The sequence below is a fragment of the Cygnus atratus genome, chromosome 3 (assembly GCF_013377495.2).
Source record: "Cygnus atratus isolate AKBS03 ecotype Queensland, Australia chromosome 3, CAtr_DNAZoo_HiC_assembly, whole genome shotgun sequence".
Classification (NCBI taxonomy): Eukaryota; Metazoa; Chordata; class Aves; order Anseriformes; family Anatidae; genus Cygnus; species Cygnus atratus.
The window spans coordinates 79,930,990-79,955,125 of NC_066364.1; the positions used below are offsets into that span (position 1 = coordinate 79,930,990).

The following is a 24,136-nucleotide window of genomic DNA, read 5'->3' on the forward strand; positions in this document are numbered from 1 at the left end:
CTTTTTCTCTGCTCACCCATCAGTAGTTTCTAGTTCAAGACAAAACAATCCTGGACTGAACTGGCTCCAAATCACTGTTCTACTTTCGCAAAGACAGCTTCAGATGTAGAATTAAAGTCACGGAGAAGTTTTAAATTTGTGCTAGCATTAACAGCATCAGGTTTAAAGAATGCTCTACCTTCAGCATGCAAAATCCAACAATGCATTTTGGTTTGATCAACACTCGATGAATCATGGAATAACCATTACAATTTTTCATCTCCTGTATTCTCTGTTGATTGTATTTTGTTAAAGACAGTATAAGTTGCAGTGCTAAAGCTTGAGTGTCTTCACAGCTGCTGATCTCTACAACCTGAAAAAGGAAGTTTAACAGAACACTTTACATTAGAAACATTTAGAAAAAAAGCCTTAGAAATGATTTGTGGTAGTCTTAAACCATAACTTCTGGATTAAAGACTGTCAGATGACATACATAACCATTTTTGAATATGTATGCATATTCAGTGAGGAAGCTGCAGGCCCTGCCATGAGGCCTCCCCTCAGCCTCCTCTGCTCTGGGACCTCAGCTGCTCCTCATACATCCTGCCCTCTAGACCTTTCACCATCTTCATAGCCCTCCTCTGGATGCTCTCATCGTTCTGCCTTTTATTTTTGAATTTGCTTAAGCTTTTAATTTAATGTTCCTGGTGGCACAGACTACTCCAGCATGTGATTGGAAGTGTCTAGATACAAGTTTTATTTAGTCCATAAAGAGACAATTTGATAGATGAAGACAGACCATCCTCCACTGTTCACCTCTAAGAATTCTTGCAGCCCAAGAAAAATTTTTTTTTTTAAAACTGAAAACGTAGAAGGAAATCTCACATGAACGTAATTTCAATTCCTACAGGTGTTCTTGCTGTGTAGCAGTTTATGCTGCTGCACTTAGTTATACAAATGTATGCTAGTATTTCCAATCATTTCTAGATTGGAAATAGCATTTCCCATCTATTGTTTGCTTTACTAATGCAAATAAGGGTCTATAGCAGGATCTGCAGCATGTACTGGGCACAAAGATGTATTACATAGTGAAATCTGAGGAGAAAATCCTTATTTGTGGTACTATGTTAAAATTTAGCAGGCAATATCTCCATAACTAAGTCTCAACACCTGTCTCTAGTTTAACATGCACTGGTTAATCTCCATGTGTACTTTTTAGAAAACTGTTTCCACAGACGCATACAAAACACATTTTAGGTCTGCATTAGTATCCTGAGGGAACTAACACTTCAGAGACTCCTAGCATGGATATTTGGCTTTCCAGATACAGGCCCTAGTAAAGCAGCAATTAAGTTAAGCTTCATAGCCTTAGTATTTTGGAAATTAAGATTTCTTGGACAGGTTAAGCCTTGAACATGGCTAATGGCTAAAATACTTCCTTTCAAAAAAAAGCTCTCAATTTATTAGATAAAAGGTCTGCACACTATGTAGTTATACACATCTTCACACTTGCATTATGAATATCCCATGTTTCATGTGTTAGAGATGCAATACATTTAAGGACCTTTAAAAATATTAATCAATACTCAGACTCTAAAATTAGAAACCAAAAAAATACGGCCAGCTCTACAATACTCCTAAAAATAAGTTATTTTGACATTTAGAAGCCCCATCTGTAAATCAGAATGCATCTTGTATGTACCAGCTGTATTATAAAAAGCATTACATAATTCAATTAAGCTTCCTGTTTAAAACAACCTTATGATGCACTCTTAGAACAGATTCCTTCCACAAATTTCCTTTAAAACGAAAAAATTATCACATGCAGACTTGTAATTAACATGAATTAGGTGGCTGGAATATGTTACTTGCTACCCAAGATCAAAGGAAACTTTATACAGGAAAACATATGCATGCATTTCCCCTCCTCCAGCTCCCTTACCCTAGCAAAGAGGAAAACAAATGCACCAGTTCCTCCAATTTCATGTAGTATACCCTGGAGAGTTTTATATTCGACAGGCTGAAGTGTTTTCAGGTGATGAGAATCCAATACATTGCTCTGAACTTCTTTTAAACTGAAGGGTCTCTGAGAAGGAACGGTCTTCACTTGACCTTTCAGTCTAATAACAGGTTCATATATGGTATAGTGACCAGGACAGCACGTGGTATAAACAACAGCAAGACTTTCCTAAAATGAGAGGTTTATTAGCCAAAAATGTAAGATAGTTGAACCAATTTAATTAAAAGAACGTATAGACACCTAACAGCAAGTAGCAGCAACTTAAGCAATTCACTCCTGCTTTACCATTAGCATGCACTAAGTTTTGTACAAACACTCATGTACTAAAATGCAACAGAACTCCTAAATTTTAGGAGATCTTTGTGATAGTGTTTTCTTAACTTCCTTGGCTGTAACTAAAGAACATACACCAAGGATCAGCTTCCTGTTATCACCTGAAAAATAACCACAACTATTTTGCAAAAAAGGTAACAAATTTGAATGAAAACAAACATACCGAAATATTAGGAAGGGCAACAAATTTGCCTAAAAGTGGAAGAATGACCAAGTCCAAAATAGAAAGTAACTCCTATTTTTCAAAATATCTCCAAAACATTTAGTTTTAAGTCAGTTCTTCAATCAGCTTTACCATTAGTAAAAGGGTGTCAATAGAAGATTTATACATAATTTATACATAAGGCTACAGAAGTTGTTTTTACTGATGAAAAGACTATACCAAAAAAAATCAAAGCTCCTATCAGAAGTAACCAACTCATTTTCACAGAAAATGAAAATTGACTGTGTCTATTTATTTCAAATAGAGGCTAAAATAGAGTAATTACATTTAAGGCATTTGTTCTACACAAAAGTACAGGGATGAATTTTTTACTTGAATATATAGCTTTACTCTGGTTACTCAGTGTAGTACCAGTTAGTTTACCAATTGGCACTAATGTTTACATGGACTACATCCAGAAAGATCCTTTGCCTAAAGCTACAGAGTTGCTGTAGAACTATATCAGAAAATTCCCTCTAGTGGGAACAATTCATACAACAGGAGTTACCTGCATGAAGACAATTTTCCAAATATAATAGAATTCTCCAAATGTAATATGAGTAAAATTTTTATTCTTTTTCTAACATAACTAATATTTACAACTGCATGCATGAGGGAAGACGTCAGGGAAGACGAAAAAAACTAAGATCTGCTAAGCTGCAAGATGACCAGTCAGGCTTTCAGCTCTCAGCACCACAGAAGAATTGGGATGAAGTTTTTTGCTTCCTGTTGAAGCCATACATCCTATCTTCCCTGTTTTAATGCTAAAAAGTTAACTAAGCTAAGCTGTTCTTCGCTACCTCTATGCTAATGAGGTGAACAGCTATCCATTAATCATAGGACAGGTACTTAAAACACCTCTAGAGGTGCCTGCTTCTCAGACAGACAAAATATATATCAAGATGAACTCTACACAGGGTATACAGTGCAACTCCCACTGAAATAAGTGGAAAGACCCCTGCAGTAATGTTAATGAGAACTGGATCTGCTCCTGCCAGCTTTTAGGAAGTAAAGCATTTTAGGAGGCAGCAGAAAGTTTCCCAGGTTTTTAATCAGTTCTAGGAGATTAGGAACCATTTTTAAGTAGAACCTTACAATTAAAGGTCCAACATCCACTTCCTTTTTTGCCATGAAGAGCTCCTTAATTTGATCACATTGTAGAATATCTTTACTTATGTACTTAGAGCATTCAGTCAACGTTTTGCCATATTTACAAGGCATTACAGACGTGAAGTCTGGTCCACACGTGTATAAGTAAAATGCTTCCTCTGGTCCAATCTTTGCACCTAAAACACAAAAAGGACATTAACTTCTAAGTATATATTAAAGCATAGTTTATACCTTGACTAGTAGGCTTAAGAAGAAAGGCTCTCTTTGCAGGACATGCTGATCAGAAACAACCAGTGAAGTCCAGCGCTAACTACTGTAAACCAGTGACTTCTGCCACATCATAGGCCTGATTATTCAGTTCTGTTGTCTTAATTTAATGCAGACAGTTTTCCTGATTTGTTTTCAGTTGCCTTTGGCACTTAATTAATCAATGACACGGCTTTTTTTTTAAACTGAAGAGTCATCTATTCAAGCCTACTCAGTTCTCAAAGAATAGCACGATTGCAGATAGTAATAACATGCTACAACACCATGGAGAGTTGATTAGAGTGACTCAAGGATCCAATAATAACAGTTCACTACAACCAACAGGTAGAAAAAAGTATAGAAAATAAAAGGTCAAATGACATTGTCTAGAAAGTGAAGGAAGGTTATCCCTCAAGTCACCTGTTTGTGAGAATGCATCTTCAAATGAAGCATCTCTTATCAGTTGCTTAAGACTGCAGAAGGACTGAAGTCTATGATGTTTGGGTACATGACAGCTGGATTGCTGTATATCCATTGCTCTCTGGATACACCAATTATACTGGCTGTAGCCAACTCAGACCATAGTGATTCACCAGGTGGAGCTTACATTTACAACAAGCATCTCACTGCCTGCCCAAACATGCCGTCTCTATACACAAAGCACATAAGACACACCACGCACCCCAGCAGACTGATTTCAAATGTACTGTGGTTCTCGCTAGACCACTACACATGAAGAAATGCCAGAATTATAATCAGCAGAATTCAAGTCTTTGGGGCTAACCAAACACACAGAAGTCCTGAACAAAACCTTCTGAAGGGGAAGAGAATTATATTTCCAAGAAAACCCTAGAGTAACTTCAGCAGTTTCAGAAATAAGCATGTTTAACATAAGGCATTTAGTGGTTTGGATGTATTTTTCTTAAATATGCTTCAAGTAATTTGAAATTAGTAATTTAGAAGCAGGTATATGAAATCTGTTTTCCAGTTGGCAGAGACTGAGTGCTTTAAGAAAAAGCAGAGCAAACATTGCCATCTCTTCCCCCTCTCTCCCCCCCTCCCAGTGTATTATTTAAAGAATTTTTTAAGATCACTGAAGTAACTGGAATTGCCAGCTACAGATCAAAAAAAGACAGACAGACAATAGTGGGAGAAGCAGAAGGACACATTAGGAAGTACTCAATACTGAAATGTTTGCTTACTTCCTCCCTAATACATTGCACTTGTAAATAATGTATTGTTGCTTTTACTGTAATAAGTGGCATTGTTAAGAAACAAGGTTAGGTCTTTGATCAGGAAGGAGGAAATAAAGACTTATGCAAGAAAAAAGAATACAAAAGTACCATTAAAGAGAAGCAGATTTCCAAGATCCCATCTGCCTGACAATCGAAGCAATTCTTCCTGAGATGATGTACAGTGGCCAATCATACAAAATGTTTTATTACTGTCGGATGACAAGCTTGATTTCCTTGGTAGTGCATAATCTAAGTTGATCTCACATTTCCTAAAAATAAAGTGTAAGTGATCAAAATTGCTACCTCAGGTAGTCAGCTTAGACTTAAAATAAATTTTAATATTTAGTAGATGAGAAGCCACGTAGTTATTGACATTAAATTACTGAAGTCATCTTCAACTTCTAGGCACCTTGAAACTCAGTTATATAATGGCATATATATTCAAATACGGCACAGGACAGAAGAAAAGGGATGGAGTTAACAGCTAGTTTTGCCATAAAGTTCCTCCTCCTCTCTGACCTCAGTGAAGAAGCAACCATACACAAGCTATACACACACACCTGAATGGTTATAGCCAACTTTCAAAATAGCAGTTCTTCAAGAATTTCTACTATTCCTAGAAAAAAATGCTATTTAAAAATCTATTCCTGGAATAGTGAATTCCTGGAACTGAAAGACAACCCACTCCTACGCTCCCCTTCTCCCCCTCCCCCCCCACAAAAAAAAACACACTACTTCTCAACCATAACTTCAGCCTGCACTGAAGTAGCATAGATGCTTTCTTATCAAATAATTGATATGTTTTTAAGAAAAAGACGTAGATGTAACTAGTGTACATTTTACCTCTGACCAGAAACCCACAACAACAGCTTTCCATGGATATTTTTCTTGCCTTCTGGCAGCTGTAAATATGTTATTGCCAAATGCTGCCACCTGCCCACAAGGAAAACATTCTCTGGAGATTCAGCCTGTGCCAGAAGACCTGCTTTCATCTCATCATTTGGATCCATGCACATACTATGAAAACAGAAAATGGAAAACAAGTGTTTTCAAGTTTGCATTTTCAGCCCCAACTATGCATTTTTATCAGTCACTTTGAGGTTTCATTTCTCATCTTTCACGTATAACTTTTTAGATCACAGAATTATTTATTTAGAATGCTCAGCATAATCTACGCAAATATATTGTTTCACCTTAGTTATTTAACTTGCTTGCATGAATCTACTTGCATTTTAGATTAGGATAATCTCTATTTTACAAAGAAGTTCAGTTCACTAAAAAATGCAAATTCTTTGAACCCTATGAAATAAAGTACACTAAAATTCCGACTTTAGATATGTTTTAAGGATCCAGGAAGTGAAATAATGCTAAGATGTGTTCAGAAGATTAAGATGAGGATTGGGATTGTCATAGCTATTAAGAATTTTCACACCTGAGGTATGAAAATCTACAGCTACAAAAGCTTTTGCCTACATTCATACATTTACTGTGTCACTTTATTAATACCTTGTCACCTTGCATTACACTCTTTATGGCTAATCTTGCAACTAACTTAGGGCAAGTATTTATATATATCCATACGAAACATGCAAGACCTGAGATGTAATAGTCCTGTAGATTTGTATACAATAAACTTCACTTGATATTTCCAGCATGTACAATTGCTCTACTATAAAAATTAGTTTTCTATTCTACAGCAGCATTCTTTGCAAGCTGCTACTACAAGTTAGATAGGACAACATGTTTAAAACATGACTTTTGGACTAATACACCATACCGAAATATGAAAGCTCCAGTGTTCAAGTCTGCCCAGATTTGTATCATCAATGCTTTGGAACCCAATGAAATTATATGAATGCAGCCATCTTCAACAAGTTTGTCTCCCATGCTTAGGTATTCCACTCCTATAGACTTGGTTTCTTCTAGAAATATAAGCATGTTTATAAACAATTAAAATACAATTCATTTTTTAGCAAGCTAAAATGTGCATTTTTCTTCAAAGACTTACGTCTTTTGTGTATTGAAACAGAGGTTAACATTAACCACTTGGTATGTTTTTGTTTGGAATCAGATAAACCCACTAAACATGTATACATTCTAATTCAACAATAGTTTTAACACACCATTTCCTTTGTTGACCTAGCAGTCTCAGTGCACCAAGTCTTTAGACTCTTTAGACTTGGTTCTTTACAAATCATACTACCCTTTAAACATGATCTTGCATCTGGTATTTTTGTTTGGCTTTATGAAGCCAAAGTACAGGCCTTTTAACAAAAGCAGTTCTAGTAAGTTCCAAGATTCAGCCCCCCAACACAGTTTTTTTCAACTGCATTGAATAAAAGCACAGTAGACAGCATCCCAAGTGTTGTGACTGGGAGGCATTTTAAATACCTCAAGTAATTTTTCCTCTTATAAACTACAATCCAAGAGATCCAGCTCAAAACAGTTTGGGAGCTAGCAAGTCTTCAAAAAAAATTATAGAGAAGTGTTTTTACAGCTACTGGTATTTATAATGGCACACAGGGAAATTTAGAGGATTTACACTGAGTCAGCCTCAGGCTCTTGATGGATTTGAAACATCTTTTAAGTAAGAGTTCCAGTATTTAAATCCTAAATCAAAAAGATTTAGTAGCTCTCTATTGAAGAGAAAGAACACAAAAGCCACAACACAAAAGCCACTTGCTTCATCAACACGAGACCAATTAAATATGACAGTCTTCTCCCATGATCTTTCAGCTGCAGCATTGAATATTTCCTTCAACATAACATGAAACAGAATAAAGACATTTTACTGAATTTAAAAATTCAATGAAAACACTACATTTTGAAGGAAGTAGACATGAATCTAACAAAGATAAAACACTTCTGGCTTATAGTTAAGTAAAAATTTCTAGCTTAGTTCTTAAGTATATCTTGCAGTACACAAAGAACAATCAGGCTATTATCACTTCTGTTTAATATTCATCATAAGAAAAAAGTGCAACCCTTTGTATATGACATCAATTAGTAATAAAAAATAAACTAGAATCCCTCGGTGCTACCTACATAGAAACACGTACTACTATATCCTCACCTGTGCTATCAAAGCTGTTCTCTCTTACAGAGAAGAGTCTGCTTCTTTTCTTGATTTTCTTCCCCTTCTCTGTAGAGTTTTCTGTTTCATGAACACACTCCAGATGAAACCACAATGAGACACTGAAGCCTTCAGACATGTGTGGCCAACAGTTCTGTCCAACTAAAGGCAAGTGAATTGGGGCTACATGCCAAGAAGAAAGCAGCTGGTGACTCAAATTTTCACCATCTGCCTCTTTCTTATTCTGTGAAAATTTTGCTCTTTTTACTAGTCCAACAGTTTTGCTGTTGAAAGTGCCAGCAGATTTTTGTGAAGAACTGCTACTCAAATTTGTGCCATACAGTAAAGGGAAAGCAAGGTATTGCAATGGGTTCATATAAATATTAGTTTCTATAATCTTCAATACACCCTTAAGCAGTATCTCCTAGAAGAAATAAACCAAACAAGTAAGTAAGAATCAAACTGTTTAATACCATGTACTCAAGCATCATCTCTTCACTACACAGAACCCCACTCTTCATTTAAATTTGGATTCATGGTTTTCCCAGAGGTGGATTAGATATCCAAACAGACACAATTACAACAGTAAGTAGCTAGATCAGACTGCGGCCCAACAGTTGTGGGGATTTAGTTACAGCAGATCAATCTTCAAGTTACAATGCCTAGGAATTAGCTGAACCACTGTAGGTGGCCATTGTGCGGTCTTACCTCACATTTCTGACATGCTAGAATAGAAGATTAATTTACACCTCAAAAAAAGACCACACCCTTTACTCCCTGTTTGAGGGAGTGTGAGTGCACACACAGGCCATCCCTTTGTTATTACATAATCAAGCAGCAAAACTACCTGAGCCGTTAGGCCAATGTTTCCTTAGGTACATAGCTAATTATTGCAAGCTACCTTTGAAAGATTGACTTGTTTCCCAGTTTGGTGCTATTTTATGTTCCACAATAATGCTTAATTTCCTTCCATGTGTTTTTCTGTACAGACTCCCACACACCAACTGCTAGTTATTTTAGCAGTATATCCCACACAAGGAGTAGATTCCAGTGTTAGACAAACCAACTTAAGTCAGTATTGAAAGTAATTCCTGCTGTTAAAGCAGCACCCATTCCTGAAATAGAGATGCTTTATAACTAAGGGAAAGACTTCACATTTTGCAGTATTACAATACTCTGTCATCTATAACCGTGATGTCCATCTGCTTAAGACAAGTCCTGTTTTCTTGTGCTAAAGAAAGGAGTTTCTAGTATATTCAACAACAGACTTCAAAATCCTCTCAGTTCTGTCTAATTTCCCTATCACGTTTTGAAAATAAGTTATTTCAACAACCAACATTGCTCTTTAAAAGTCCTTATTTCCCAAAATACTTGGGCACAAAAGGATCCTTTTTTCCTTCTCAATTTTGTAATGTGCTACTGAATACATACCGTACAAGGTGTCTTCTCCAAAAATATCCTTAGGAGAAGAGTGAGCTCTTCTGAACTTATTTGTGAGCTCATCAAAGAAACTAGCAGGTCTACCAGCACCACCTGACATGCTAAAAATAAAGAGAAAATATTCTTGAAGAGTAATTTTGAAAAACTTCATAAATTTATATTTGATACAACTATGAGGAAAAATTAACTTGGAATTCAGTGTTTTGTGAAAAGATTTCAAACTCAGGAAGCAGCAATGATTACAAGATGAATTCTACAGTGATCTACCTACTTCCTGACACTATTAGCATTTAAAGTTCCATTGAACAAATCTAGATCACTACAGCAAGTTGGGCATCCAGGTTTGCAAAACCGTCTGAAAAATCTAAGAAACGCATCATCTATATTGCAAAGGTTCTCCCCATTGAGCCAGGGATTAAGTCCTAGGATGGTTTACAGAATTTCCTGCTGTGGAACAACCTCATTCTGTGAGCTACCTTAGGACAAGCTTTTACTTTGCTTCCACTTTCTTGGATTAGCTAGGGTATTTTCTGACTAGAAAAACACAATCAAGATAGTACTAAATTTTGGGTTATAAAGAAATTTGAAATAAAAGCTTATGTTGTGATGGAGTCAGATTTAATCAGTGAGCTAAGTGCTATTTTTCCCCAAGTAGTGTTTGTTAACATTATCATCCTAGGTTTCTGGTTTCAATTATTCTGTTCAGATCTGGCAGAACGTGCATAAATAACAGCTTCTACTAGCTCAGAAATAGCCCTGTATTTACACAAATTAGATATCCATCACAAGTTAGAGACAGCTGCATTCACACGTGCCAATGAATTCAGTTTATAATGTTTTTTTGAACATGAATTCACAATGTTTTGCCATTCCGTTGACAGCTAAAAAATTGGGGCTATATACATTAAGTTATAAGAAGTGCTTAAGTAACCTAGACTCTGTACTCACCATGAAAACTAGATTCTGTTTGTGTCAGTATGTTCATAAATCCTCCCAAGATATGTTTAACAGCACCCTGTTCAAAAAAATACAGGGGAAAATGTCACATCTCAAGAATACGCACCAGCTCAAAGTAGTAACAAGTATTTTTTTTCAAACAGTTCTTATGCACTGTTGATTTAAGTAAAAAATAATTCTAGTTGATTCGCATTTTTTTTTATTTGCTAATGAGCACGCTTTCATGATTACAGTTCAATTGCATCATATCAGAAAGACACTGAAATCCAGATGATTCGAGAAAGAATCCTTTACCACTATCCATTCAGCAACTGAGAACTACTCCCTTATGTTCTCACCCAGAACAGAATTAAAAAATATGACAGGTTGTGACAAAACACAACATGTTGGTATATAGAGATGCAATACTGAAAGCAAATTTAACCTTTCCCCAACCTTTTTGTGCAAGGCTATTTTAAAGAGTAATTAGAAAGTCAGTCATTTACTTAAGAGCAACATCCTTCAGAAATGCAATCTTAAATAATGTCACCCCAAAGTCTCTTAAGTATATTCAAAGTTTCTAAACTGGTTAGTTCAGTAGATATATACCTGCTTTTTTAAAAACAAACTGAAAGTAAAAAATATTAGTCTATTAAGTTGTTCCACATGCTGAAGTTCAGAAAAATATGTATGAGTGATTTAAAGCTAGTAATTCACACTATGACTTGAAGTACCAAAATAGAACATTTTCTTCCCGCTTTAGCCTCTCCTCCTGCTTTCAGATTAACCTGTCAAGCAGTAACTTCACTTCTTCACCAAATTGTTATACAAACAAACGCTAAGCTTAGATTACTTATATCTTTTATTTCTGAAAAATAAGTTTACTAAAGCTTAGTTATTTAAAAGCAAAACAACAAAGCTAGCCTTCAGAAATTCAGAATTACCACAGACATCAACATGTGCTTAACTGATTTATAATATAAACTTACAAGGAGCAAGAGTGAAATATTTTTCAGGCATCGCATTGAAAGTTTCTAAAAGTACAGTACAAAATATACATATATCAAACATGTATATACATATATACTTTATTTGCTTTTTTTGTTTTCTATATTCAGTAGCTTGGTGGTTTCTAAAACCACACGCAGAGCTTTCATTATTCAACGGTTTTGATGAAAACAACTGTGTAACTCAAAAGCTCTGTAGGCCAACTGTCTTTAAATACATTAGTTAAGTATAGTTTCTCGTAACTTTTTAATGCAATGCAGCTTTATTGGCAATCAGTCCTTTACATTGTTTCAGGTCTTATCAAATGCCATAACAACAAGTAATAATATTTCTGAGTTCACCTTATTAGCTATACCATTACTATAGAACTGAATAAAAGAAAATATTACATTTCTGAAGCATTGCATTTGTTTAACAACATTTTTACCTGTTCTATAAGCACAGTGGCATTTCTCTCCTTCTGGCTGACAATTTCCAGGCAGCTTTGGAATACATGAGCAAGCACATCTAAATTTGCATTACCAGCTGAGAGCAAGTTCAATTCTAACATGCAGATTTCAGGATATATTAATTCTCCTTGACTGATGTGTTCAGTTAGGTCATTAAAATAACTTGAAGGATCAGTACACCCTGGTTCTGCCTTCACATCTGCTCCTGAAAGACAGTCTTATTGAAAATTACTCAGTTAAATACAGTTTGCAAGACTTAAGTAGAACATCCAAGGACATACTTTCTCTAATCTTCTCAAAGGTACAAAACAAAAAACAGTCACTAGCATATCAGCAGTTTTTCAGAAGTTAGTAGAGCCTTCTATTCTGCTTCACATTTTCATATTTTCCTGCCAATACATAAGGGCAAAGATGCAGTTTCACCCATTACATGTTCTTGAACTACATGCCTTCATTTCCTGGGAACTACACATGCACACAGCAATGATGAAATACGTAACTCAAAATATGACAGTAAAACTCAGTGCATCAGAACCTGAGCTTCTATAAAGAAGCTATGAGCCTGCCAAGAAAGGGCATAAATTTAAATGATCATTTTTTATGTTAAAAGATTGGGGGAAACAGTTGTTTAGTGATGTAACTCAGGAAGTATGCATGGCAGAATATCTCTATGACAATCAAGAACCAAACATTTAAGCCCCCCTCTTACAACTTGGTGAGACTTTACCAAATCATACTAGTTTTGTGACGTTTTACAGACATATGCTACCTGAAAGTGTTTCACAGAAATATTTCAGTTTGAATTTTTAATTTAGAAATGCTTTTAAAATGCTGTATACACTTCTCTAGGTCACTACTGATAAAGCCTAGTCATACAGGTAAACAGTAATAGTGAAATGCAGTTCTATTAGCTGCCATTACAGTTCATGCTGACCCCATATTATACCAAAATATGGGTATCTACGTGTTCAGCACAAAAAAAATGTGTTCAAAGTCACACACAAAAGTAAAATATGTGCATATCAATTGTTGAATGAAAACAGGTAACACTAGACTATGCACTTCTTAGCAACTATAAAACTACATAAAATTTTGAACCTTGATTTATAAACTGCCTACTGACAAGCATCTCTGGAGAAAACTGCTTCTAGATCACAGAAATACATTTCAGCAAAGACAACCCAACATGACTTCAGAGCAAGAATCATATAAACCAGGACAGAGACAGTTCTTTTAACACTCAGTGTAAAGACAGACATCTCTCCAAACGTAACTGGATCCTACCAGAACTACACCTTAGCTACCTGTATCTGTAAAAGGCCTCCGATGCACACCCTATTTTTGTACATCTCAAAAAGACAAACAAGCCTGTCCATGTTGTAAAGACTGCTTTGCATACTCAGAAAGTTCAAATTTACCTTCATCCTTGGTTTCACTGTCATCAGGGTTACTTTCACTATCGGCTTCATATCCTTCCTCTTCAGCAAAAAGTTTAAGGCTACAGCACTGTGATTCTTCAGCTTCTTCAGAAATATCTCCAGGTTGTGACACAGGCTCCTTTTCAGTGTAATGTGTCTGTTTAACACACCAAACAAATTTACCACCTTAGTTCAGAAAAGAAAGGTTCTGGAAGGTTCTAAGCTACTTTCTCCATGCCCATTGGGGAAAGAAAAAAACAGATGACATACTTTCAAGAAACCTGAGATTCTTTCTAAGGATACTTCATTCTTAGAAAATGGATTCTGCAAAAATGAATTTTTCTTGCTAGCTACCCAAAGTTTTGAGAAATGGGTGGCCAATGCATTAAGAAAAAATGTCGCTGCAAAAATCACCATAAGTTAAGATTTTGATATCCACTCTTCAGTGAAGGTATGTCTGCAGCCCCTAATGTGAGTGAATATCCACCTTCTGATGCTCTCCTCTGAGTTTTTCCATTCCCTACTACAGAATGGAAGAGTGAGCAGAACTTCATGTATTTCTATAAAGTATAATATAGCTTGCTCCTTTTTTGGGTGCATGACTCATTTCAGAGCAGCAAATGTAAGGAGCATATGAATAACCATCATTCAGCTTAAACACATTAGAATCAGAGAATTCATTTTCAACAACCACAACAACCAAACACTTAAACATCCTATCATTTAAAAACACAGACCTAAACAACATAAACTGGATCTGGCAAACCTTGCAGTATTTAGAATTAGACTATGTATTTAATGGGTGTTTCATACCTTTTCTATTTTTTCTTCAGAACGATCCAGATCAGCAGAAAAAGTGCCCAATGCAACACGGAGCAGTGAATCAAACAGAGGCTTTGCCAAGGCAGTTTCTAGTACTTTTGACTGAGCAAGCTGTTCTCTTATTTGGAGCAAGATATCATCCACAGAAGCATTCTACAGTTTGGAAGAGACAAACATTGATTCATGTTATTCTGTTTTGGCTAACTAAAATAGTCCGCTATTCCCATTTAAGAACTTCCTTCCACCTACACTGATTAGATTTCCCAGCTAGAACTACCAGTCTTCACTGAGGTCTCCTGCGGTAACAAAGACTTGTCATGTTTGCCACGACAAAGATTTAGTAGTTTAAGCAATCTGCACATGGAAAAATCCAGGCAACTTGCTGTTTCCTAAAAAAGTGAAAGCACTATGGTTCAAAAATAAATGCCTCTGAAACAGTTTTAAGTGCAGAGTGCATTTAGACCACACCACGTTACTATTACTAGACAGGTCAACAAGATCAAGGGTGACAACACCAACTTAAGGAAAACAACAAGTGGCCCAGAAAAAACACCCATTTCTAGTTCTTACCTGTACCTACTTTCTCCTGCTTTTACAGTGAACCGCTAAGTACAATTCAAGGTGACCATTAAACTAATAAAGCACAGCAAAGGTGTCTTCCATGAATCAACAGCTTTTGGTGGTATGCTGAATTAATTCACCTCTAAAGCTTAAGTAACTGTTTCTTCGCGTGTCTTAAGTATCTGTGCCCTCTAATACTCCTTTCCTCAAGCACCATGCTCTGCTCAGCATTTTCATCAAAACCATTACACGCAAGGTATTGCATACATTTCATGTCTTCCCTACACAACAATCCTTCAATCTCACCTATGTCACACATTATCCAGTGAAGACCCTTTCAGAAAAGAAGTCTCTCTCACCATTCTCACCCATCAGCTCGGACAGCCTCCACAGAGCATGGACTAGACAAAAGAACCACACAGGAAAAAAAAGTAGAAAGAGCAGGCCATACCCAACCAGAAAAAAATAATCGCCAGCAATTTACAGTAGTCAACATCTACTATTGCATTTATTGGCCAAGGAAACCATCCCTTTCCTCTAGTCAGGACCATCTTAAGCTACAGAAGAAAAAAATTCATCTGCTAAGATCAGTCTTCCCTTGGACTCAAGATGCATTGACCCAGAACAGAGCATACGATGTTCAGTTCAGCCCTTAGCCACACTGACTGCGTTGGCTCAAACTGTAATAGACGAATGAAAAAATAAACTGGAAATACAATTCAAGAAGCCACAAAGGTAAAAATATCATCCAGGCTGGATTATTCTGCCATTCTAGAACATTCTCCCTCAGCCTCTGAGAAAGTAGAAACTGGCACGAACATGGATCCAACCCAAAAGAGCAGAAGACAAAGATCATGTTGGAGGACAAAGAGACGCAGGGTACGAATCAGTATTTTACTGGGTACAGAAAAAGGGAAACAAGTTGACACGAGGGGAGATGCCTTCCCAGAAACAGCAACTGCCAGTTTGTCCATCTGCTTACTCCATTCCTTCATGCCTGCTGACCGCTACCACCAACTACAACGCCTACAGTTAAACAGCACACTTGATGCATGACCCATATTATGGTACCAGAGTAAGAACAAACCTTCTTTAATCTCCAAAAGAACTCCTGACTGAATTATTGTTGAAGTAATACCATACATAACAAATATGAGTAAGGTAAACTAAGGGGAGTTACACAGTACCTGGTGAAAAACCTCCCCTTCCATCTTCTGCTGGATGGTGCTTGCACTGTGTAGACAAATTGTCAGCAGAGCTTCCAGAAGTCTGATACCCTGAAGTGCCCATTCAGTCTCTTCTCTTACAGAGGTCTTACTCTCTTCAAGATTTGCAACTGATGTAACTGAAGCATGTTCCCTACTCACAGAGATGTCACAAGAGACACACTCAGGCACCAGCTGTTCTGCACCAGCAAGACGGTCAGCACTATTGAGCTCTGATCGTGTCATCTCCCTGCTCTTAGGGAACTGAACAGCGTCTTCCTTGTTGAGACGGTCAGCACGAGGACTCCCATGTGAACTTTTGCTTTCACTCAGTACTTTCTCCTTTTTTTCTTGTTCCTTCTCATTTTTTGCAAGTTTCTGAATTATGAGGATGAGTAGTCTATGGCATGCTTCAAAGCCTCTAAGTCTATGGAACTGTCTCTGGAAAACCGAGCTATAGAAATAGATGCAACGACACACGGACCAGATATCTGCGGCCCGGTGAATGTGTTCCAGGGAGGGCAAAGTAAGGCTTTCCAGTGACAGAAATGGTAATTTGTGGCCCAACGGCTCACTGGCTGTACTATCATATCCTGATGTATCTTCAGAGTCATTAGCTGAATCCAGATCACCATCTGCTTCTTTACTTACACATAAAAAAGCAACACAGAGGAATAGGTTTATTGTGTTGACATGAATGTCTTGACTCTCAAACTTTTTCTTTTTGGGGTAAGCCTCTTTCAGGCCAGCATAAAACTTGCTCAGGCTTTGGGGCACTTCTGAAACAATGTGCTGGCTACAAAGAGATGCAGGCAAGTCAGGCATAGACATCTGATATTCACTGTTGAGGTCTTCTAGTTCTGGCATTGCTTGTTCTTTCTGCTGATCACCAAGACAGAGTATCAAAGTCTCTAACACTTTCAAAGAATGGCTTCTTAAAGTATCTAAGTAGTTTAACTCAGTCATTTGATTCACCCCATTACAACTCAGAAACAAGTTCCTAATTATCCTGTAAGAGAAAGCATAAGAGTTACCTCATAAAAGGAACAAAAATTCACATAGCTTGTAAGACCTCATGAGCTATTCATAAGATGAGATACCCAAAAATAATCCTCTGGTCCACACCTAAGTAACACCAAGGACAGATGACATTTACAGTAATTGCTGTAAGTATCCCATCTCAGAAATGTGACGGGAAAGTTCCATCTCTTTTTGGTAAGATACAATTGGATAACATTGGTTAACCACTAAAACACAGACCACAGATACATGATATTCAAAGCATTAAAAAAGGTGTTTAACTCTATAACATGCATTTTGGTGGTACTTCCACCTAACTTTTTATTAGCAACTGTAGCTAGTCAATATCTCCATGTCTTTCATGTCTGACTTCACTAGAAAGTAGCGAATCTCTCAAACTTGAGATCTTAAATAGACATAGGTAGTAAGATAGTAAAATTTGTTAGCAGTCGTAAAAACACTCTTGAATTGTATCTGAAATGCATTTGAAGCACAGCTTTGTAGGACTGTTGTGCCAGAAAGTTCAATATTAAAAAATTAGGGGGGTATTTCCAAGTATATTTTTCCATTCTTTCTACTCCCCACATATTACATAGAATTCAAACCGTTTGAAGTAAGGATCTATAAGTTTCTTAATGTACTTTAATGTACTATGTTGGCTTGCAGACATCCACCTTCCCTACTCTCCATCTTCCTTTCTGAAGCATCAGCTTTCACTGTAACTGAGATAAGTGCTCTAGAATGAAATAAGTCATGTACTGACTTGTATATATACAAGTTTTAGGCCAGTGGTAGATAAGATCCCTTAAAGGTTTTTTGTTTGTTTTATAAATCTAAACTAATTCTCTTATCTCTTTGCCACAAAGGGCTTTTCACTACATGCTTCTTCAGAAATTGATAGTTAGACAGTTTAGATAAGGATAAATATTAGAAATGTATTAGGCAAGCCTTCATGAACATTGGAATGCTAGTCTATTCTTCCTAACCATCTCAGGTAACCCTATTAAATTCATTTCAGTTTATCAAGACCCCAACAGAAATGATCAGAAACTTTAATGGAAAAAGGACACATTCCTATTAATAAACATAAATGGAAATTTATTCAACAGCTACTTGATTGACTCCACAATAAATAGTTTATTTCATTTCTTAGAAGAATATTATTCTCCTTTTAAACCATTTTAAATGATTAGTGTTCTGTAAACAGTAGAAAAACGGAAACAGATCAGAAAATTTACTGGTTTAGTTACCACAGAAAATTGACACGTTCAGCATTCCTGACTCACTTCAGCATGAGGAATTAAGAGGCAAAGAGTATGTCACATCAAAAATTGTGTTTCTACATGCTTTCATGCTTTGTTTTGACTTGTTAGAGGCCATGGCCCATCACTGCAGAACCCTCATTTGGTATGGCTTATGAATCTAGGAGTAAATCTTGTTTTGATCTTGTGTCCCACCTCCCCCCCCGATATCCAAAGCAGACTACTGTCCAAAAAAGTTGTGTTCTACTCGGTGACAAATATATAAAAGCTTTGTACTACATAAATAACATGTTTTCCCATTAATAAGCAGAAAATCAACCAACCTGGATTTCAACAACGCAGGGAGTGTCTGCAAGTAAATCTGAAGTACTTCATAAGGCAAGCACTGGCTATGGTAACTGCATGTGTGTTTATCAGCTGTAGTTATTCCCAGTTGTTGAGCATGGTAAGCTAGCTCAACCCCTTTCTGAAGCACTGGGTTATAAATAGAGTTATATAGTTTCCATTGGACCACTGCATTTCCCTTTTGGATTAAGTGGCAGATATGGCTTGCAATCTGCATGCCACGTAGTTTGTCTTCTTCAAAAACAATGTCCCGATAAGCCTCTAATGCAGCCCATCTCAGTAACATATCTTCAGATCCACTGCTAGGCAGAATTCCCTGAACTCTGCAAGAGGAACTAGATGCAAGACCGGCATCATTAGAGTTGCCTTGCAAGGCATCTTCCAACTGAGAAAGCTGATCACAATCAACAGTACATATATTGCATGATGCCTGTAAAATTTTTGGAGAAACTTCTGCTCCACCCAGCTGATCCAATATAAACTTGTTAAGGATGCTCAGTATGTGCTGTTGAAAGTTTTTTAATATTGGTAACTTGGAAGCATGAAGCAATGGGACAATCACAGATTTTGGGTCCATACAACAGCATATTCCTACATTATGTACACCCGAGAGAATTTGAACACAAGTACTGCTCAAAGAAACTTGCTGCAACAAGTGCAAACACTGGTGTGCACAAACAGCAATGCAACAGCATCTGTCAGGATAATGAACTTCTCCATCAGCTGCCTCGAAGGGATTTTTGGAAGCTTGGTTTTTAAAAGCAGACACAGAGAGCCCGGAGAGATCCCTGTGGTGATGCATGAAGTGAGAGTACTCACATCGTCTGTGCCTCTTTCTTGTACACATTGATTGATGGAGCTGCTCTGATTTCACTTTTTTGACAGTGCTGATTATTTTCAAGATGCTGTTGATAAGGGCTTTCAGATGCTCTGAGGCCTCCCCAGTTACTCCTTCATTCTTCATACACAGCCATTCCATTTGTAGTACTGTTATTTCAAACAGCTTAAATCCCTGATGCTGTATGAACTCATGAACCAGATCTATAGCTTGGCTGAAGTAGAATGGATTAGAGGCTGCACTCTGTAAGCAGCAGATCAAAATCTGCAAGACTCCTTCTATAACCTCAGGCAGAAGCAAAGCTCTGTGATGATATCTAGAAAATACAAAGTCATCCTGAACTGGCTGCTGTAGTGTTTTCTTGTACCCTGGAACAAAAGGATCAGGTTGCTTTTCTAAGCAAATTCTGATTTTTAATGCTGCTTTAAGTAAGTCTGTTAAATTTCTTCGTAAATTGTCAGGCATTGTTTCTGTATTGCTAATATCTAAAGACATAAGATGCAGTACAGTTCGAAAGAGCATCCTTTGGATCAAAGCCACAGGTTCTTCTGTCCACCCTGCAGAAACTACTTCATTTTCTGTGTTACTTACATTGCAACAGTCTCCAAATCCTGACAAGAATTCAGTTAACGTGGGCACCACACTAGCTGAAAGAGCAGAACTGTGATTCAAACTAGTATCAAATTTGCACACCTTCTCCAACAGTGACAATAATACATGGCATAGGTCAAATGGAGAGTTATCCGTGTTGCTCTCAGCAATTCCTGCAGCTGGCTCATTCAAAATCTCTGGGTTGAGCTCATGTGCTGGAGTAATTTGGCTGGAGTTTTCTAGATTAGGGGCATCGAGATTAGAATTTGGTACCGTTTCAGCAGGTAAGTAGTCACTTCTACCTACAAGGTAGCTTTCCCTAACTGGATACGTTAAAAAAGGCTGCAGGAACTGGGAGCGTCTGTGTTTCATCATTACAGTAGTCTTGTCATCAGAATTGCCCTCTGAATCTGAAGTGGACAGCTGAGATCTTCTCGCATCTCGCACAGAGTAACGATGGGTGGTTTTGCGCACATGTCCACTTTTTCGAGATCGAGGATTTAGTTTTACAGAAGCCTGAAGAGATGAACGAGTGCTTCCATCTAATCCTGGTTTTTCCTGAGTAGATTTCACGGAACTTGAATTGTTCTCTTTGGTCAGGCATATATCTACTGTAGAGGGTATATTAAAACCTATTGCAACAGAAAAACAAAGGAACATTAAAGAAACATTCAGGAAAATTATGTTAAAAACAAAAATAGAAAATACTTGAATACTTTTGCTTCAAAAATATGAAAGAAATGTGTATTTTAATATACCATTTTTTTTTTTTTGCCTATGTCTGACATCTACAGGCATGGACTAAGTCAGTAAACAACTGACATTTAGGAACAATACTGGCTTACTTTTAAAGCCTAGACAGTTATTTTTTCAATTAGGGATAGACAAAAACGTGCTAGAGTTTCCAAGAACTTATTTGTAGGCACTGCTATTCCTTTCCCTTAAAATATAAGGTTATATCAAGTACATGAAAGGACTGTTTGAGGAGCAAGGGGAAGAAAATGTAGTTTGAAAAAAAAATCTTTTTTGCTGTTACAGATAAGATATAGAGAAACAAAACCATAATCCATTAGTTACACTCAGCTCAAGTTCAGTTAACTTACACTAATACAGCAGTAATAAAATATTAATCAGCAAGATACCAACTCTGAGATCTCTTCTATTACTTAGCTGTGGAAGCAGTTTTAGGCAGTAACACAAGTAATATTTACTGTGTGCATACCATTTTATATGTTCTAAGTCTCACAATAATCATTCTGAAACAACCCCATCCCACAACAATGAAAAAAAGCTTCTCTAAAGGGGAGAAAAAAGGTCTTCAATTTGATGACTCACTGTTGCTTTATGCATCTCAGCTGCTATAAGAGCTGAGTGCCTTCACTCATAGCCCTCTTATAAGAGCATATGAAAAACAATTGAGAGTATTGGTGGTAATAGGGAAAAAATACCTACTTAGAAATATTGCTTATCTTTAAGTATAAAGGCCTCAATCACTTCAGCTTTATTTGTTCCAAACAAAAGCAACCAGCAAAAGTTGTAGATTTACTGCAATAATCAGGGACAAGAAGATGGAAAGGAGTACTGATTAAGGTGTGGAATGTTCCCACAAAAGCCAAGTCAAGACTGAACACCTTTCAGCTACTCAGTATAAAATGGCAAATATAAAATTTAAGTCTGATTCAATTGGCAAGATGACTGAAGAATAAAATATGAGTTTTTCCAGTTCTCTTGTACTGGTAGATTCAGACCATAATTTGAAAAAGCAGGTCGAAAAGATTGGTTGTGCTCTTGGATAAAGTCCATTATCATTTCTGATTAATGGCACAATGGTATCTGGATACCTTGGGCAATAGAATACCTAGCATAAAACAACTGCAAACGTTCATCATCCAGTAAATTCAGTATTTAAAAAATGTGATAGTTAACGGTAACACCTCACCACCTCAAAAAAAACAAAGCCCCAAAAGCTCACGCTACAGATACAACCATTAAACTGAAAGAAAAGTGCTTCCATGTGCAAGAATGACTGTTCCTTGCTGCTTCACAGTCATAGTTGCTTAAGGATCATCTGTTTTGGAGGCAGGAAGTTAATTAAAAGTACCTAACAAAATAAAGAGTATTTTCTTTCACAGAAAGAAAAGTTACCTAATACAGATGGGTCAAGATATATTTTATTTCAGACCAAGGAAACCCAGCTCTTGGTGTACAACTGAATACACCATCTTTACTGCATCAGTAATGTAAGACAGAAGCTTGTAGTAGGAAAAATCGTGCATTATGCAAAGTGCAAAACCAATACATCTTATCCTATTAAAACACCAGCATTTTAAACTAAACTGGAAGAGTCAGTAAGCTATCATGAGACCAAAATGTTTCTTTAATTCAATCATGCTTCCAAGACCATGGAAGAAAGATGCAAGCAGGGTAGTTAATTACATGAAAGTAATATGAAGCTTGCATTTTAAATACCTTAAGTCTCCAAACATTAACAAAAGCTTAGATTCACAGAAGTTGCAAATTGCAGAGAGCACTGGGAGAGCTTCAGGTGGGAATCCTCAGGAATCCTTTCAAACAGACCATTTTTTCATTTTTTTCATCATCTGTTTTATCCTCTAAGAAAGCAAACAAATGCAAAAGCCCCCCCAGAAAATGAAGTTAACTGCCATTTCCTGGTTCACTTCTTGTGAAGGCTTATCTTGTATCATCCCTTTTACTTCTTTATTTTTTATCGTAACTTTTATTTCTTTAATTTGCTTTAAACTGATTCTTCAGCAGTTGAACTCCCGTGATTTAACTCCTCTGTTAGCACATCAGTTTTTCTGACACAGAACATCCAACTAAGAAATGCAACCTGGGTCTGTTCATCATTACAGTATTTTTCTATTTTCAGAGCCTACCTCCTTACCATTTCATTGCACTTATACTCTGTCTGATATTAATTAGTCTTTAAGCCTATTCTCTTTTTCAGTTTCAGTAAAGTCTTTCTTACCCTACCTTTGATCACTCTACAGTGCCAGTATGTATCACTTCAGAACCAGTAAGTTTTTCCTCCTACCTCACCATGAAACATTTCCACCTCCATGAAAATATACTCTTTCAAATTCCTTTCCTCTGTAGTAATATACAAATACAATGCATCACGTTTTTCTAGGTCCTTAATACCCTAACTCAAAATTTACCTATTGCTTTTTCTTCTCGGACAGGGATTTTCCACACCAGTGGCAAAAGTGACAGAAGAAGAGTCAGAAGTTCTTCCCGACATGTCAGCTCCTATGTTAGAAACAAAGCAGAAATAAGCTTTTGTACTTTTTTCCTGAATAATCTTCAGGTTTATTTTTAAAAGCTATAAACGTTCAGTTCCCTAAGTCCTTCTTCTGTTTTATGCAGTGGAAAAATTACCTAACCACCAAGAATGCTACAATCATCACCTGGAGCCAATAAGAAAGCATCTAAGATATTTATTATGCTTCTGCAAAAAAAAATCAAAACAGAAAAACCAGGAAAGAAAAGTCAAAAGCAAGTAACTAGTTGATTTAGCCAAAGTCAACATGAAGCTCGGGAAAAGTTTAAAGTTTCTGTAGTTACAGAAATATAAGTTAAAAGAACTATAAGTTAAGAGAACTTTATGTGATGCTTTCTACTTTATCCAGACCAACGCATTTAAACCAATGAAAAACTTACACTTATCAAGTGATGTTTTTGACTCACAATGAAAAGGTAAAAATATAAGAAAGAAGAAAGATGATTCTTAATTCAGAAAACAGATTACTTACTAAAATACCTCAAAATCCTACTTGGATTTTAAGACTTCAACTCTAAGAATTTTAATGCAGACAGAAACAGTAAAAGGTACAGAACTCTAACAATTAATTTACTCATTGCTATGCATCACTACCAGTGTGGTTTCAGTCCTAAAGATCAAGAAATCCCATCTTTTTCCTCTTCAAAAATGTCTGACTTGACCATTTTGGTAGTACCACCATTCAGGGATATGCAGCGAAAGGAACATCTTTACCCAAATATTCGAGGTAGCAATGAAATTA

General features: G+C 36.7%; 1 protein-coding gene across 1 annotated transcript in view; it reads right to left on the reverse strand.

The window, feature by feature from the left end:
• LYST (lysosomal trafficking regulator) overlaps positions 1–24,136 on the reverse strand; it is an 84,840-nt gene that overhangs the window by 41,658 nt on the left and 19,046 nt on the right. Inside the window, exons 3-17 of the mRNA XM_050709708.1 lie at positions 23,273–23,363; positions 18,643–20,725; positions 16,020–17,046; positions 14,263–14,424; positions 13,450–13,606; positions 12,010–12,236; positions 10,587–10,653; positions 9,630–9,739; positions 8,199–8,622; positions 6,903–7,047; positions 5,969–6,142; positions 5,234–5,394; positions 3,630–3,820; positions 1,922–2,167; positions 179–352 (exon numbers count right to left, since the gene is read on the reverse strand). Of these exons, the coding sequence (XP_050565665.1) occupies positions 179–352; positions 1,922–2,167; positions 3,630–3,820; positions 5,234–5,394; positions 5,969–6,142; positions 6,903–7,047; positions 8,199–8,622; positions 9,630–9,739; positions 10,587–10,653; positions 12,010–12,236; positions 13,450–13,606; positions 14,263–14,424; positions 16,020–17,046; positions 18,643–20,725; positions 23,273–23,363 (5,439 nt within the window). The remainder of the gene's footprint in view (positions 1–178; positions 353–1,921; positions 2,168–3,629; positions 3,821–5,233; positions 5,395–5,968; positions 6,143–6,902; positions 7,048–8,198; positions 8,623–9,629; positions 9,740–10,586; positions 10,654–12,009; positions 12,237–13,449; positions 13,607–14,262; positions 14,425–16,019; positions 17,047–18,642; positions 20,726–23,272; positions 23,364–24,136) is intronic.